Genomic DNA, 15,221 nt, shown 5'->3' on the forward strand with positions numbered 1-15,221 from the left:
GTATGTGACTGATCTGGGCCCCCTAATGAGGATGGAATAAATGAGCTGATAACAAAGTCAGCTTTGCATTTGGTAAATGATCGTTGTCAGGGGTCTTCCACTTCATCAGCCACTTCTTCCTCCTCCCTGTTGTCCATGCTGCCATGGCCAGAGTGTGCTGGGGCCTGGGCTCGGCTCATGGGAACACCAGCTCCTCGGTGCACAGCCTCCATGGTCTGTGGGGACACGTAGTAGCTCAGATTCGAGGCTGGAATACTTTTCTCCATCTCTTCCAGGTAGCGATAAGCCTAAAGGAATGCAGAGATCACTGTCAGAGGGAGCACTGCTACAGGGGCCCCAGTAAACCATTTCTTGCACTTTGCACATTAAAAGTGAAGTTCATCAGCACAGCTGGAGGAACTCGCACTTGGCACCCTCATGTTTCATTGGAGCACTGGACCTTTTCAGGGGGTGTGTGGCACATCTGCCCTGAAGAAGCAATTCACTATTTCCTCAAATAACTGCCATTTTACAGTTTTCTTCTCTGGCCACAAACACAGTGTGGTGGCATTGCTGAGGCACCCAGACTTACCTTCTGTTTTCATTGAATTACTGGGATTGGTTAAGATTCTGCCACCATTTACACTCTGTGTCCTGTAGCTTTCCTTTTTGCTTGTCCCATAGAATGAAAAAGAGAGGTAAAGTTCCTGAGCTGTACCTCACCCTGCTGTGCTTTTAGGCTCCTACCATGGAATATCTTCCTGTGTGGGAGCCATGCTCCACCAAGCTGCACCAGTGGACAATATGGCTTCTGTAGGCTAGAAGAATTAAGACTTTACTTACTGTATGGAATTCCTCCACTTGTGCATAATGCTGAACCAAAAATCCCAGGAGGTCACCATGCCGGATGGCATTGTCCAAGTCCTGTTCACCCAGGAGCAGTTCACACTGCCTGACTGCTTCTTCAGTGTCTTCAGGGTAAACTCTAGGAAAGGGGAAAAGGAAGTGTCACAGCCCAGGGAGAGCATTCAGCTTATCCGGCCAAGGACAGGGAAGAGTTTTTACTGCATAAGGTTTCATGACAGAAGTCCAAACAAAACCCAGAAACCCCCCTTGTCCTGGGGCTGATTGGCCAGTGTGGGCAGCAAGGGAGGTGGAGATTCTACCCTGCCCTGCTCAGATGAGACCCCCCACCTGCAGAGTTCCCTCCAGCCCTGGGGTCCCTGCACAGGCAGGATATGGAGTTGCTGGAGCAAGTCCAGAGGAGGCCATGAAAGTGTTCCAAGGACTGGAGCCCTCCCCTCTGGACCCAGGCTGGGAGAGCTGGGGGTGCTCACCTGGAGAGGAGAAGGCTCCAGGGAGACCTTAGAGCCTCTTCCAGGGCCTAAAGAGGCTCCAGGAGAGCTGGAGAGGGACTGGGGACAAGGGCCCTGAGGGACAGGACAAGGGGGAATAGCTTCCCACTGCCAGAGGGTGCGGTCAGATGGAATATTGGGAAGGAGTTGTTCTCTGGGAGGGTGGGGAGGCCCTGGCACAGGGTGCCCAGAGAAGCTGTGGTTGTCCCCTCCCTGGAAGTGTTCAAGACCAGGTTGGATGTGGCTTAGAAGAACATGGGGTGGTGGAAGGTGTTCCTGCCTATGGCAGGCTTTTGGAACAAGATGGTCTGTTGTCATGGTTTGACCCTGGTGCAATGCCAGTGCCCCCCATGAAAACACTTTCTCCCTGGTGTCTGCTGTGAGATGTGATCAGAAATAGAGCAAAGCAGGCTCCAGCTTAGGAATAAAAGGGGGAAAAAAGTTTATTAACCTACAACTCTATATAAAGAGAAACACACAGAACTCTGAATGAAAACTTTCAAAAACATTCTTCCTCCTCCCCCCACCAAATTTCCAATACATCCACCCCTCAGATCATCAACTCTCAGCCCATCACCACCCTTTAGATAATCAATTCTCAGTTCATCAAGGAGAGAGCCTTGTGCCATAGGCTTCCCCTGGAAGCACAGTTGAAACCTCTTGTGTTTCCCAGTCACACGTGGCACTGCCCAGAGATCATCTGCCAGCGTGACCTCTTCCTTCCATGCCCAGTGCTCTCACCACTGCTCATGGACCAGAGCTGCTTCCAGGGCTTTCCTTTTCAAGGATGCTTTGCCCAGTTCCAAAAAAAGCACAGTCTCTCACTTTTGGGACCCCTGTCCCCCCCAGATTTCACCCCCTGGGGCCGAGGGGTCTCGAGAACAGAGATCCTCTTCTTCCCTGAACATGGAGGGCACCACCACCACCTTTGTCGCCTGTTGTCTCTGTTCACGCCACTCCTTCACATCACATCACTGCACTCTCTTGGCTCCAAGCCATTGCCTCCCCCTAAATGCAGTCTCTGTGTCACAGGAAAAATGGTTCTGTCCATGGCTATACAAGAAAAGTCCAGCCAAAGGCCACTCCATCACCTCCTCCCACCTAGGATTCTTCTCAACTTCTCTCATGGCCCATTTCCTCTGATCCCATCTCTTTCTCTCTTCTCAGTCAACTCCACGAGGAATCAGCATTTGTAAGGTTTCCATCATCCAAGAAAAGGGTTAAAATCTCAGGCTCGGCCTGTGCAGAACTCCGGCTGCCCTGCCGGCACCTTCTCACCGCACTCTGCCTTCTCCTGACACCAGCCCTCTCTCTCTCTCTCTCTCTCTCCTGGAGGTGGCTGCCCGATGTCTCTCGGGGTTCTTCCACCCTTCCATCCTGCAGGGGCCTTCACCTCCCTTCTCTGTCCAGGCCTGGCCCACCTCACTCAGGCCTCCTGGCTTCCCCTCTGCCGCCCAGCTCGGAGCCGGGCAGGGCAGCTCTGAGCTCTTTCACCAACAGAACCAAGAGAGTTTTCCTCCCGGAGTTCTCAGCTTTTAACCCGCTGTGTTCTCACAGGCGGATCCATGTCCTCAGTGGCCACACCAGGTGTCAATATTCAAATCTGAGCACCTATTGGGATGACCACAGCATCCCAAAAAACCCACTTCCTCTCAAACCAGGACATCTATAAAGTACCTTCCCACCCAAACCAGTCACTGATTCTGTGATTTGATGATAATCACCTTTCTAGCTACACCTCCCTTGGTCTATTATCCTTCCTTTTCATCTTTAATGCAACATTTTAAATGCATTTTTAAAAATCACATTATGGTTTCCCTGCTAGAAAAATGTATCAGTAGCTTTTTTTTTGCAGCAAGCTGCAAATTATTTGTTAAACTTTAGGTGCTGTTACAACTTCTGGTATGATAGTTTCTGTGCTATCCATGCTGCAGCTCACCTCTGAGCATGGATGAACCGCTTCATCAGACTCATCCTGCTCTGCAGGTGACCAAGTTTGCTTTCCTGTTCCACAGGGCTTCTGGCTTTTGCTTTGGAAAGGCACTTGTATGCTTCTGTCAGTGCTCTGTGGGCTTTTTCATAGTTCTGATACTCATCGATTTCTACCTGCAAGAGGAGAAGGGAGATGGTTTTGCTCCAGAGCCAATAAACCAAACACCTTCAGCAGTGACAGAAAGGGCAGTACCTGAGCACATGCATCATAGAAACCTGCCAGGAGGTCAAGGGCCCCTCCTTTGGTGTAGAAGCTGATGATATTCGCAATAATCTTTGCGTCCTTACGCCAATCCAGTGACTGCAGGTAGTTGGCTGCCATGATATAAATTTCTCTCTGTCTGGAAACACCCGCAAAGAAGATAATTTTCTCAGTATCTCCAGATTTCAGTAATGCCCTCATAGCCTGGCAAGGGAAAGAGTGGCACAGAGGGAGAGAGGGAAAATATTGTGAATGCAAAAACACCACCAAGATGGCTCAGAAGTTTCATCTGGGTAGCTACTGTAGGAAGTCTGCTTCAAGGTTTACTCTTCAAAACACCCTTGTTTTGAGGCTATCCAGGCTGACCTTTAACTTGTTGCCTGCTTGTGTGTATTTCTTGGTGGCAATGTGGTAGTTGCCTTGTCTCATGCAGCAGTCAGCAATTTGCTCCAGCAGCTCTCTCCGGGACTCCTCGGAGAGATCCTGGGATTCCTTGGAGACTGTCATCTTCTCGGCCAGCTCCTCGGTGATGGTTAGGTTCTGCTCCAGGCAGAGCTGCAGAGCCTCGTGGTACTGATGGGAGCAAGAGAGCAATGAGATGTTGCAAACACTACCATGATACCTCACCCTTGCTTGTGTAATCTACAGGAATCAGCTAGATACACAAGTAGCTGAGGATGCTCTGTCTGGAACACTGGGCTCTAGTTACGTGTCTAAACATCAGCCCCTGTTCAGGCACACACTGCCCCACTTGTTTGCTAAGAAGAACATGTTTGTTCTTCCATGACGACATTGCTCTCACACAAGTATGCCATTAAAGATTCAGCCATTTTGACTCTGAACATGAGATTTTCAGAGACATACCAGTCAGGTTTATTAAGCATGATCAATAGTAACATTTTTAGCAAATACAAATAAATTGAAAGATTTTGTTAAATATTTTGGTACTTCCCATATAGGAACAAATTCTGAGTAGGCTATACAAAAGCTTGTAGTCCAGAAAAGGGCTATGGTACCCTTGCAAAGTGTAGAAAAAAGCCTGCCATGGGAGCTTGTTAACGAGGAGTGAGCACAGACTGGTCTGGTGTCCAGCATTTTGTCGAGGCTGAGCTACCAGTGCCTCTGAATCACTGGCTTAGGAGGAATCTTGAAACTTTACAAGTGTCTCTGATACCTGTTTATCTGCACAGATGAATGGCTGTGTGCAGGTACACACCTGTTAGGCTGCTCTACCTGTGCAGAGGGGACAGAGGGCTCAGCTCACCTTCTTGGCTGTGAGCAGCAGCTCCATTGCCTTCTCATACTGAGCATGTTCAATGAAGAACCCGGAGCAGCGGGCGAGCAGGGCTGGGTCAGATTTCTCATCCAGGTCCTCAGCAATGAGCTGTAGGGCCCCGAACTGCTGCGTGGCGAAGGCCAGCTCCAGGGCTTTGGAGAAGTGTCCTGCCTGCAAAATTAGGAATGAGACTGCAAAGACTAGAATCAGCACTACCAGTTCACAGGACTCCCTGGCTTAATAAAGCATTACTCACCATGAAAAAGTTACTAAAAAGCAGGACATAGTAAGGACCACAGCTGATTTAACATTCCTTTACTGTAGGAACTGCTTCAGTGTAAAGTTTGGGAGTTTTTACTAAAAAACATTTACCTTGTGGTATAACATAACAGCTCTGTCCATTTGATCCCCTTTTTCCTCATAATAGCAGGCTGCCTCTATCATGTCTTCTGGTGAGCTCAGGAGAGCCAAGTTCATCAGCTGATCATTTAAATTATTCGCCTGTTCAAAAGCAAAGGTTTGGCTCTGGGTGTGCACACAAAAATTTTGTAATTCCAACTTCTGGCAAGTCTGTGTCTTTATGCTGTCCCATAGTATTAAACTCTCACCCCCTTCTGTGTAAAACCTCTACAACCCAAGTGATTTTTAGCTTTGATTATGATTATTTCTTTCAGGGGGTTTCCGATGAGCTGTTAAAGAAAATAAGTTTCCAAACCACCAAGGCGTTATTGATCCACCTTTGGTAGAAGGGGTCAGTGGAAACCAGGACCAGTTTCATCATGGGCTGTTCGAGAGCAGGCAGTGTCTTATGGGACAGAACAGGCACACAAGCACCTGACACTCCCAAAGGGCAGAAGCCTGTGCTGGTGTGGCACCCTGCACCTCTCGGCGCACCTTGCACAAGCGGATGGCATTGTTGAACGCCTGGGCCCGGCTGTAGAAGTGCACGGCCTGCTTGATGTCCTCCTGACTCTCGTACTGGCGTGCCAGGTGATAGGAGGCTGCCCCATTCCCCGTTTCATTTGCTATTTCAGCAGCCTGCAGAGGGAATTGTACAGCTTTACTTCAGGTCCATGCTCCTCCCAGGAATGAGAGCTCTGGAAGCAGGTGGAAGCAGGCTGCCTTACCTTCTCAATGTTGCCTTGAAAGCAGTGAACACGGACTAGGGAAAAATAATCCTGAGCCAGTGAGTAGTATTTTAATGCAGACTCCATGTCTGACTGGCTCTCCAAGTACTGTGCCCACCACTTCCACAGGCTCCTGGAAAAGCAACAATATTAACTGCAGCAATGAGAACTGACAGATGCTGTTTGTCACTCCTAGAGAGCCTGAACTAAAGACTGAACACACTTCTTAGTGTGTTCATGGTTTACCCCAACCCAAGTGTGACATTGCCAAGATCTGCACTATACTGATGTTAGCCTGGATAACAATGTGGCAGTTCTTATGCAAGTGCAGCATAAACCTGAAAAGCTGTTGGAGGATCATAGTGGATAAGGCAGGGGTAGAATGAGACTGAGAAGATTCACACTCTGTCATCCTCGCACTCGTCACAAATTGTCAGACCTGAGAGCATGTGTGGAAGGAACAAGCATAGCACTGACTTGTCTTTCATCTTGTTGATGTAGTTCTCCAGGGCTTGTAAGTCTTCAGAGAGCATTCGAGGTACCTCAAACCTGTGTGTGTCTGACTTTTCATAGCTGTAGAGAAGAAGGACATACTACATGTGAAATGTCAGCCTCCTTATTAGCTCTCTATTAATCTATTTAATCATGTTTGCCAGCCATCAACAGACAACACTGGCAACAACTGCTTCAGCTATATAAGCAAGTTCACTGTAAGACCAGTTGCAGTCCACCAGCACCATCAACAATTAAAAGTTCAACGGTACTGCCAGGCACTTGGAAGCAGGGAGGTATGATCTTCACAGCACACAAAATACTTTAAAAGTGCCAGTAATGGCCCAAAGAAGTATTCCAGAAAGTTCCCCAAGCATCAAGCACACCTGTCTGGACAGTTCACAAATGGCCCAGGCTCCACATTGTACCACCCACTGCAACATCAGGTGCCACTGCTGAGAGGTCACTTCCCTTCCCCAGCACGCACGTCTCCTAACCCCACTGCCCACCATGGCCATCAGTGGGTCTGCCTGAGCACAGCAGAGTTCTGCTTTCATTCTGAACAGAATTGCCCTTATTGGATGGTGATGATGGGAACTTTCATATTGGTAAACTCATATAAAAACAAGATCTCAAACAAGAAATACAAGACATCAAAAATACCCTCTCCTAATTTCTCATGGGACTTGGCAGTCACAGGAGAACATCAGCCACCAGAAGCAACCAAATCAAACTAAATTCTGCTCCAGCAGTTGTGTCTGGGACTCTTGGGAAAAGCAAATAATTGGTTTTTTCATGGAAAAGAAAGGAAAAGATGGCAGTGGTCTTCCAGAGACAAACACAGGACTGGATATGATGGGTTTTCACTACTGGCCCAGACAGACTCTTGACTTTTTAAGACACTACACATTATTTGCATGGGAGGGTGCTGGGAGGTTTCACTGGGAATGCTTTCACTCTGTGAGATAGAAGGCACCAGAAACAGGAAAAGACATGAAATTATTTTTACTGGTCATCATCAAACATCCTCCTTCACCCATCTTCACAGGAGAAAGAGCTCCCAGTCCCCCAGCTACACCCAGCTGGTGCTTACTGGGTGACTGCCAGGCTCTGCTGCCCCGTTGCCTCCAGGTGCTTGGCGTAGTTGTAGTGGGTGGTGCGCAGGTGAACCCGGTCGTGAGCCTCGGCCGTTTCGATGGCTTTCTGCCACTGGTTGGAGGCCTGGTAGAACTTGTTCAAGAGGTCATAGCGCCTGCAGTCCTTGTACAGCTGCTCTGCATCCTCCTGGGGGGAGAGGAACACCCGAAATCCCCGTCAGCCCTGACCACTCTGCATGTCAGTCACACCAGGCACTCCTTGGAACAGTGTATTAGGTGCAGGGCATCGCAATGCAATTAAAGCAACAATCACTCAGTCAGAAGGTTTAACCAGCTAAATATACGTGGCCTGGGATAGCATGTTATTGGGAGACAGGATGGTTATGTAAAAATAAGGAAATCGCTCAGATCCTGACATTTATTGTACAGGATTGCCTGGGAGAGAGGGGAGTGACACAATCAAGTCATCAGTGATCAAACGCTGTCATCAAGAGTGTGAATCACCAAAAATGGAGACATGCTTAGGTGGGGGTACAGCTAATGATCATGCTGCCCACCCAGGGGTGGGGCTTAAGTGAAGATCCTGGCACTCAGGGTTTGAGAATTAAGGTATTGCAAGCCAGGGAACCCCCGTGGCCTCCCAGCTGATCTCAGAGGTAGCAATGCTGTTTGTGGACAACTGAGCTCCATTCCTGGGAATAAATGTTAATAATTTATTGCAGAATTAGAACAGGAGGGTTTTGCTGGTGCTGACGCAAGGGCGAGCAAATTTGGAACTATTATTTTTATTCTCTGAGAGGTTCTAACTCCTGTGGAAGGAGCACTTTCCTGCTCCACCCAACTGCTGTCCAGCTGAACACTATATTTAGTAAATTGAGATTATCTGTCCAAGACAGAAAAATGCTTTCTGTCTTGTATTGTTTCAAATTAAAAAAAGCACAGAAAGTGGAAAAGGAAGATGCCTGCCCTAAGACTCTGCAGCGGATGGAAAAAAAGCAGTAGAACTGCATTTGTTTTGCTGTAGTTCCCTTCCACGTCTCCAAACAGATCCAAATATGCAAGAGAAGAAACGCTGACACTTTTCAGCCTCATAGTTTTCTCTGCCAGGAAACCTTTACAAACATTTCGTTTGAATTTTCCTTTTTTCCTTACCTTTAACTCAGAATAGTTTCTCTCTCTCTCTTTCTTGCTCTCATAGTCATCAAGTAACTATAGATTGCTAAATACCTTTTCCAGCCAAATTCTAATTATTTGGCCATTTTCAAGACTTCCTTTTCTGTGAAATCTTTCCAAGAGCTGAGAAATTTGCATTGACTTTGTCTGAACCTTTCACAGTTCATCAACTATTTTTTCTGTAATGAGATACTTAAAGGCTGGAGGTCATCATTCCAGTGGTAGCTGCCCTGAATACACAGACAGGAGTTACCAAATCCAGGCCCCAGGATTTGGCATCTCCTCAAACATGGCCCCAAACTGATTTTTGCTGTCATAGCTTTTTTTAATCTAATTCAGTATTTCCTATAGACTGTGGGTTATTTCATAAATTCTTTTCCAATTTTTCCATCTGACAGATCATATGCCTGGATCTCTGACGGTTCCCAAATGAAATATTTCTGGTTTTCTTATGGATCATTGCTAAAAGTATTAAATTTGTGGAATACTAATTCCTCTCTAACCAGCAGCAGTCAATTTTCAATCCATATGACAATGCTGGTCTCAAACCCAGCTTAGATTTCAGTTCTACTGGCAGTCAAGGGGAATGAAGACAGACATGAGACACAAGGTCCACTTTGGGGTGTATTTGCTGCCAGGTTGGGCTCCAGATGGTGGAACCACCAGATCTTGTCCTCTGTCTGAGCTGGATCCAGCCAAGTTCCTGCTCACACAGTGGGAGAAATCAGGATAGAAATCTGGGTGTCTAGGCATCCCTGGGACAGCACAGGCAATGAATGTGACTGACCAGAGCTCTCCAGCCCCACAGGAAAAGTCTATTTTCCCTGAACTCCTTCAACAACCTCAGGTCAGCCATCACTGTGACAGCACACAGCTCTAGCCTTTCTAGAAACAAATAAGTTCAAATTGGAACTTGTGTTCCATATCAGAAATTAAATATCAGAGCTCCATATCAAAGCTTAAAACATGTTTGTTGAAACATTTAAACTATAATAAAATATAGCCTTTAAACTATAGCATTTAAACTATAATAAAATATAGCCTTTTTAAAATCCAGTGAAACCTAGAATGATTAAGCTCGGAAGAGGCTTATGCTCCACGAAAGCAGATTTCTGTCAAATGTTTCACACATTAAAAAATCTTTAAAAGATGTTTCCTTTAGTCAGCAGTTTCTTTCACGGAGTAATTTTTCAGAGTCTGATATAAACCATTCACAGCTTGGCTGTGGGATTTACCAGCATGCCCAGCTGGATGGCCAGCACAGCCACCCTGGCCTTCTGCTCTGGCTCCTGCTCAGCTTCCCGCAGTGCCTTGGCTCCTCTGGCATGACCCATGTGCCCCAGGCAAATTTTGGCAACATCAAGCCTCTGAGTCTTCACACACATGCGGGCCATGTTCTCCCAGACAGCCTCACTGCAGGAAACAGGAAAGAAAAGGAGAGCTGTTATTGTGTCACCTGGAAGGCAAGTGAGATGTGAGGAGGGGGAGTGTGAAAGGGGAAACCATCATTACGCTGGGAATGGGGTGACTGTAACAGAGACTCCAGCAGCTGTGTGAAGATGGAAAGGAGCAGAAGCAGGCTGACACACAAAGGTCAGTTCTTGAGCTAAATGACCCCAACCTTAAGGAAATATTGTGGACTTTGATTTACACCAATGTCTAAACAACAGCAGTTACATGTCGACTCTGGAGACAGGCTGAGAGAGCTGGGGATGTTCAGCCTGGAGAAGAGAAGGCTCTGAGGAGAACTAAGAGCATCTTCCAGTGCCTAAAGGAGCTCCAGAAGAGCTGGGGAGGGAGTTGGGATGAGGGCCTGGAGGGGCAGGACAAGGGGGGGGACAATCTTTGCTTTAAATTGCAAAAGGGGAGATTCAGATTGGAAGAAATTCTTCCCTGTGAGGGTGGGCAGGCCCTGGCACAGGGTGCCCAGAGCAGCTGTGGCTGCCCCATCCCTGAAAGTCTTCAAGGCCAGGCTGGACAGGACTTGAAGCAACCTGGGAATAGTGGGCATCCCTGCCCAAAGCAGGGGTGGGTCGAACTAGATGGTCTTCAAGGTCCCTTGCAACCCAAACCAGTCCATGATTCTATGTTTGCATGTATATAAACATTTATCATGTGCCCATCCTGCTGTAGCTGCAACCTATAGACAGTCACAACTTCCACACTGATGTTCAGAAATCAAAATTAAAATCATGAAAAAAGTCTTAACCTCACACTGGAATTCTCCTGTTGCAGTCTGGAGTAGTTTAAATACTGAACAACTATTGGGAGCTCAATTGTGCTCAGTTATAGGGAATGATGTGTAGAAAAATTACCAAACAACCACGTTCTAATTTAAAACTTGAATAAAACAGACAAAAAGAAAAGATTTGTGATGCTCAGAACAAGAACTCAGGGCTATGAGCCTGGAGTTAACACTGCAAAGTGTTCTGCCCAGGCAAAGCAGGATGGGCTGAGGACCACGCTCCTGGCTGGAATGGCTGGCAGAACTGCTCAGCAGGAGGAGCACAACAGAACTGACCATCACAGAGTGGGACAAGCAAATATTTTTGCAGATTCTATTCACTTTTGAGACTCTTCAAAATTTCATGCAGTATGTTTGACTAATAACAACCATGTGCATTTAAAATAAGGGTTTTTTCAATGTCACCCTCAGCAGCAGTACAGTCTGTGCAGTGCTCAGGCACCAACACAGCACAAAGTAAAGATCTAAATTCTAAAAGCAAGGAAAAAAGAAGAAAATAATAGACTAGGATGACACTTTATGACCTGCCATCAAATTCCCTTCCAGTTTTCCTATGATTAAAATGTTTTTTTGTTTCCAGTGGCTGTGGGAAAGCCCTGCATACACAGGAGAAAGTGACTAACTGGGAAGCAGTGGAACAGGTGAACCATGACATGCTCATACACTGAGAAAAGGAACAGTGTAAACGTTTGACCCTGGTGCAATGCCAGTGCCCCCCATGAAAACACTTTCTCCCTGGTGTCTGCTGTGAGATGTGATCAGAAATAGAGCAAATCAGGCTCCAGCTTAGGAATAAAAGGGGGAAAAAAGTTTATTAACCTACAACTATATATAAAGAGAAACACACAGAACTCTGAATGAAAACTTTCAAAAACATTCTTCCTCCTCCCCCCACCAAATTTCCAATACATCCACCCCTCAGATCATCAACTCTCAGCCCATCACCACCCTTTAGATAATCAATTCTCAGTTCATCAAGGAGAGAGCCTTGTGCCATAGGCTTCCCCTGGAAGCACAGTTGAAACCTCTTGTGTTTCCCAGTCACACGTGGCACTGCCCAGAGATCATCTGCCAGCGTGACCTCTTCCTTCCATGCCCAGTGCTCTCACCACTGCTCATGGACCAGAGCTCTTCCAGGGTTTTCCTTTTCAAGGATGCTTTGCCCAGTTCCAAAAAAAGCACAGTCTCTCACTTTTGGGACCCCTGTCCCCCCCAGATTTCACCCCCTGGGGCCGAGGGGTCTCGAGAACAGAGATCCTTTTCTTCCCTGAACACGGAGGGCACCACCACCACCTTTGTCGCCTGTTGTCTCTGTTCACGCCACTCCTTCACATCACATCACTGCACTCTCTTGGCTCCAAGCCATTGCCTCCCCCTAAATGCAGTCTCTGTGTCACAGGAAAAATGGTTCTGTCCATGGCTATACAAGAAAAGTCCAGCCAAAGGCCACTCCATCACCTCCTCCCACCTAGAATTCTTCTCAACTTCTCTCATGGCCCATTTCCTCTGATCTCTATCTCTCTTCTCATTCAACTCCAGGAGAATCAGCATTTGTAAGGTTTCCATCATCCAAAAAAGGGTTAAAAATCTCAGGCTCAGCCTGTGCAGAACTCCGGCTGCCCTGCACCTTCTCACCGCACTCCGCCTTCTCCTGACACCAGCCCTCTCTCCCTCTCTCCTGGGGGTGGCTGCCCGATGTCTCTCGGGGTTCTTCCACCCTTCCATCCTGCAGGGCCTTCACCTCCCTTCTCTGTCCAGGCCCTGGCCTACCTCACTCAGGCCTCCTGGCTTCCCCTCTGCCGCCCAGCTCGGAGCCGGGCAGGGCAGCTCTGAGCTCTTTCACCAACAGAACCAAGAGTGTTTTCCCCTGGGAGTTCTCAGCTTTTAACCCGCTGTGTCCTCACAGGTGGATCCATGTCCTCAGTGGCCACACCAGGTGTCAATATTCAAATCTGAGCACCTATTGGGATGACCACAGCATCCCAAAAAACCCACTTCCTCTCAAACCAGGACACTCAGGAAAAATTCTTTGTGTAATTTACTTAAGAATTTGAGCATCTTTTACTTGCAGTGCAAGTCATATGAAGGTTTCAGGTATTAATCAACATAAGTAGTACAGACTTCACTGACACAAACGGTATAGAAAAAATAAGGAATGAAAGTGATAAATCAGGGACAAATTTCAGAAAGATCAAAGATCTGGTTTAGAAAAGCAAAAATGGATGTCTGAGTGCTGCCTTTCTTACAACTGAGTGGTATTCAAGCATAGCCTCCTCATGCTCTTCTCCCACATGTCCAAGCTTCCCAGCTGAGGAGCCAAAAGGAACATTGAAATAAAGCATGGTAATTTCAGACCTGGAAGGGCCTCACAGAAACCATCACCACACAGTACAAAAATGCTGCCTTGTGTCAGCAGATGTAGCCCTCCTACTTTCTGAAAAGTTGGAACAGTTTTCTCTTTTATTCCAGACACTATCTCTATCTGGAATTGGGAAAAGTGGGAAAAACACCTTTAAACATCATTGACATGATGAACATGATGTTACTTATGTTCACCTGGCTTTGACCAACACAGCCATCTGAGTTCTGTCCTTAGGAAAAGCTGCTGGAGGCTGTGCCTGGGCACAGCTGTGCTTCACAACACGAGGAGAAGTGCATTTCCCAAGCTCTGCAGTATGCCAGAAGAAGCTGCCAACAGCCAGTTGGCTTGGGGTGAAGGAAAGCACGTCTGTGCTGGGCTTTGTCAAGCTGACTAACAGTGAGTTTCTGAAAGGAAATCAAAGTCTTTCTTTTTCAGAGCTCTGACAGCTCTCAACTCCCTCCATGCAGGAAGATGAGAGTTCATGGGCTCAAACAGGCGAGATTCTTATTTAGACTAGAGGGAGTGGAAACTTTTGAGAGGAAACAGACTACACAGTGTATTTTAAAGTACAAAGTGAGAAGATAACAGCGTGCAGAGAGTCACAGCAGGATTTAGGAGATGTTGCTCATCATCTCTCAGCTGTTTTATGCTTTCCTGGATAGCAACAACTCCTGCCAATGTCAAAATTCAGCAGTAGCTGCTGCCCCTAGGACTCTTCTTTGGGAGTTCTTGCCCCCCATGCACCTGCCTGTGGGCCCCACAGGCATCCAGGTACCTCTGCCCTGAGGAGCTGGAGGTCTGCCATCCCACCTCTTTCTCCTACACTCCAAACCATTTGCAGAATGAACCTGAGAGTCTTGAGCCATGGGTATGCCGTGGGCAGCAACAAACACAGAGGGAGAAACATCTGCAGTCAATGTGCTCTGCAGTTGGTTTTATTCCAGCAGACACTGCCTTCTCCCACCCTGGCTGGGCAGGGGCTGAGCACACCAGGCTCAAACTGCACCAAAGACACTGAATTTGGGAATGTTCACAGCAGAGCACATCTTGCATGGACTCACCCAGCACAGAGACCACAGCAAGAGATGAGAGGGACAGGAAAGAAAGGTCCCCCTGCCCATGGCAGAGAGTTGGTGCTAGATGGTCCTTAAGGTCCTTTCCAACCCAAACCATTCCATGATTCTGAGATTCTGAGAGACATGATCAGAGCAGCTCACAAGCACAAGAACCCATGGCAGGTGAGACCACTGACTCCCTCTGACCATCCCTTCTCCTGCTTCCACTCTGCCAAAACACCTGAAGGAATGTTTTACCCAAGGAATCCAGCCTTGCTCTGCCCAGAGCAGCTGCCATACCCCACTCGGTTTGCTTAGCAGCTGCACAGGCAAGAGCAACAGCCATGGTCCCCATGGAACTGCAGCAGACATTGGCTCTTTCCAGTAGTCAAATCCTTCAGAAGAGGGACAGTGCTCTGATAAAGGACCTGGAGAGGAAAGGGTAGGGAAGGGAAGGGGATCCTGGCAGCACCCACAATCCACTTCCATTTCTCTCTGCATTTCACGAAGACCAACCTGAGCCACGAGACACACAACCTCCCTGGCAGGCACACACCTCCAGCACCAGGGCAAGTTTTGCTGCCCCTCAGAAACATGGGCAGATGGATGTGGGTCTGGTGAAGGAACAAAAAACAGGAGGTGCAGAACAGATTCACTCAAATCCCAGGGAAAACCACAGTTTACCTCCCAACAGCTGCCAGTGTAGTAAGAAAGCTGAATCTCTCCATGCATCCCTAAAAGGCAGCAACTCTACTTTCCAGGCCTGGCCCTGCTGTCCATATAAAAATGCCAAGTAATATTTTTCCCTGCCCCCAACTGTGACTCCAGGAATTTCCTGTTCTTCCCCTCCTCCTCCTTTCACCCCC

General features: G+C 47.6%; 1 protein-coding gene across 1 annotated transcript; it reads right to left on the reverse strand.

Annotated features, from left to right (window-relative positions):
* On the reverse strand, positions 1 to 10,088 carry LOC311159808 (intraflagellar transport protein 140 homolog). Its single transcript, XM_084216154.1, has 12 exons — positions 9,929 to 10,088; positions 7,517 to 7,707; positions 6,409 to 6,504; positions 5,932 to 6,064; positions 5,699 to 5,842; positions 5,177 to 5,305; positions 4,793 to 4,975; positions 3,895 to 4,101; positions 3,520 to 3,732; positions 3,274 to 3,440; positions 823 to 964; positions 1 to 287 (listed from the first exon to the last, which is right to left on the reverse strand). Exons 1-12 carry the CDS (start codon positions 10,085 to 10,087, stop codon positions 87 to 89), a joined length of 1,965 nt encoding a protein of 654 aa, XP_084072280.1. The 5' UTR covers position 10,088; the 3' UTR covers positions 1 to 86.
* Between the last annotated feature and the right edge of the window lie 5,133 nt (positions 10,089 to 15,221).

This window comes from Fringilla coelebs, assembly GCF_963513975.1.
Source record: "Fringilla coelebs genome assembly, chromosome: 16".
Classification (NCBI taxonomy): domain Eukaryota; kingdom Metazoa; phylum Chordata; class Aves; order Passeriformes; family Fringillidae; genus Fringilla; species Fringilla coelebs.